Source organism: Fulmarus glacialis, unplaced genomic scaffold (assembly GCF_000690835.1).
Source record: "Fulmarus glacialis isolate BGI_N327 unplaced genomic scaffold, ASM69083v1 scaffold6227, whole genome shotgun sequence".
In the NCBI taxonomy this organism is placed as follows: domain Eukaryota; kingdom Metazoa; phylum Chordata; class Aves; order Procellariiformes; family Procellariidae; genus Fulmarus; species Fulmarus glacialis.
In genome coordinates, this window is record NW_009222491.1 from 1 (window position 1) to 2,864 (window position 2,864).

The 2,864-nt window shown below is 39.6% G+C and overlaps 1 protein-coding gene across 1 annotated transcript in view; it reads left to right on the forward strand.

Moving 5' to 3' along the window:
• The first annotated feature begins 562 nt into the window (after nt 1-562).
• The window catches only part of PRRG4 (proline rich Gla (G-carboxyglutamic acid) 4 (transmembrane)), a 6,550-nt gene continuing 4,248 nt past the window's right edge, over nt 563-2,864 (forward strand). The window contains exon 1 of the mRNA XM_009581454.1: nt 563-668. Within this exon, the coding sequence (XP_009579749.1) occupies nt 563-668 (106 nt within the window). The remainder of the gene's footprint in view (nt 669-2,864) is intronic.

The window sequence follows — 2,864 nt, forward strand, 5'->3', positions numbered from 1 at the left end:
TCGTGTTTTTCTCGGCGTCTCTTGGAAGAATTCAGGTCTTATTTCATTCTTACTTTCTACAGTCATTCTAGGTGGGAGAGTGCAGATTCTCCTCCGGAGTGCTGGACGTGAGGAGGTCGGCAGCGGCTTCCTCCTGACAAAAGGTACGCCTGGTTACATCGGGTGGCTTTTATAACCCGCTGAAGCTGCTCCGGCAGCACAATCGGAGCGCTCCGAAGTTTCAGAGCGTCCCTGCAGCACCTTGTCCCCGTTAATTCGCCAGCTAACCGGGCTGCTGCTCTGCTCAGCCACTGCCCCGGGAGGGGAGGGCGGGGGGACGGCCTGGCCGGAGCGCCCGGTGGCAGGTGCGGACCTTACGCAAGGAGGACACAGGAGACGGGCAGGACCAGTTTGGATCGGCGTTTTTCTTCTAGGGACCATTAGCCTCAACTGCATGTAGGTGCTTGCGTTAGATGACTTCATTTATAGGATTCATTCAAGGTTCATCACTCACACTTCAGAAGATTGCGCTGTCATTTTATTTGTTAACTCACGTTAGTTTCTGTCTGACAGATACCACGCCATGTTTGCAGTTTTGGTACTGCTGTGTCAACTACATGTGATGGTGTTCGCATTTCCTCACTGCAAAGGGAGATTAAATAACTTAAAGCAACCGGAACGGAAAGACGGTAACTTACTTTTAACATGATTTTATGCTTTCCAAAATAAAACTGTATCTAACTTTGCTTCTGCTGAGAAATCTTTTTATGTATGTAAATAGTTTTGGGTTTTTTTTTTTTACTTCATTAAAAAAATAAAGCTGTTTTATACTTAATTTTAGAATATTTGAATATCTTTCGCTGAAATGATTGATAATTGACTGGGGTGTCCTTATTAAGTATTTATCAGATCCAGTAGCAAGTGCAGATTGGGACAACAGAGCTTTCTTTAGATCCCTAGGATTATTGTCATTGATATAATCAGAATCCTCTAAGTAACATCAAAATTCCCAAAGTTTGAAATCTGTATTAGGACAGTACTGCTTTGGTACTATTTGAGCACATCACAGTTTTATTTGTGTATCTAAAATTGCTTTGTATTTGAAAGGGTTTATTTGCTTGTTTTTTGAGATAAATCTTTTTTCTCAATACCAGATCCCCTTACAACACCTTGAAAGATAAACATAGTGCTGCCATTGCAGTTCATCACTTTGGAGGGAGGGAAGTGGAGAGGAATTGAGGTAAAAACAAATGAAGTTCCCAAAAAGGACTCAAGCACTATGATGCTAAGCCATGTGATACTTCACATTTAAGCATCAGAGCTTCAAAAAGGAATTTGAAACTTAGCTGTCCAGCTTCCTCAGTGGATAAGGAGTGCTGAAACCTTAAGGCAGACTTTAAAAAGTCATCACATTGAGCAGGAGGCTCCTTCAGGGCAGTATGTTGAGCAGAAAACATGGCTAGCAGAAAAATGCTTGAGACGGGTTATTCATTAAAATCCATATTGCTCTGGGGCATGAAATGTTGGGCTGCCAGGCTGCCTCTTCCCTGTGAGTTCACAGCGTAGAACCCTCTCCTGACAATAGGCCCAGATCACTCCTTTAAAGATGGAGTTGGAAAGAGAGGGGCCCAACTCTTTATCCAATAATTTAGCAAGTAGAACAGTTGCCAAGACTATGGGATACCTGCATGGAGAGGTTACCCGTTCAGCATTTTCTGAACATCTTTTACCAGCAGAGTTACTTTATTCAGCACATTGTGTGGATGCATTTTTAATTAAATGCTAGGCATCCTAAAACTGGATTTACCATTTTGTTGCATCATGGCCTAAGGACTGCAGAACTGCATTCAGTTCCCTCACGTGTAGGAGAGAATTCAAATCCATCTGTTTCATTCTCCAAATACTATCTTAATCACCAGGTTGTAGGTAATTCGGAGATGGACGTAGGTGTACATTGACTATGTCCTACAAAATGAAAAAAGTGCAGATAAATGGATAAAGACTCTTCAAAAGAGAAAAGCAGCATGTATCACTGGGAATTAGGAGTCCTAGGCTCCAGGCAGCTCGCCTATGCGTTCCGTGTTCATTAAAATGCATCAATTATCTTAATTAATTCTGAAGTATAGCGAATACTACTTGCATGGTAAAGAATGAAACACTACTGAGCAAAACCGAAGATCTCTGTTCCAGAAGATTGAAGCAATTTGCACTCAACCAAGATATTGATAATATTTTTTTCCATGTAATTCTTTTCCCTTTCCACTTGTGGGTTTGGGGGATCTTTTTGGATTAAGTCCTTCTCTCTGGTTACTCTCAGATATAGCATAAATATTTTAAGCTTAGATTTTCTTGCAATTACTTTAGAATAACAAATTTCCCTTCCTACACAAATGTGTGTGCACATGTGTGGCTCCTTCAATATATATTGTAACATTATATAAATTATATAAATATATACTGTAATATTCCTTCAATATACTATAATAGTTAAGACATAAACAACCAATATGCAAGTTACACTGCAGTTTTCTTAGTTTTCAGAGAGCAAACCATTTTGAGATACCATTGCAAGATCTAACAGTAACTATTAGGGTAAACATTCCTGAATGATGTGATAATCTTGCCAAACAAGCTAACAAGAACACAGAGCTAATCTGTAGCTGAATAACGTTATTCTGAATCTCATCTCCTTTTTTAGCCGTCTGGCTTGGTATGTAACAATGCTGTTCCTGCATTACGCTTGCAAAAATAATCCTCTAGTCATTTTGCTTAACGAAATAGTCTGAATTTCTTGGAGTACAGATTAGGCTTTCACTGAAAACCAAGCCAGAAAACTAGTTCTGTCATATAAAGATTTTTTTTTTTTTTTTTTTTTTTTTTTTATA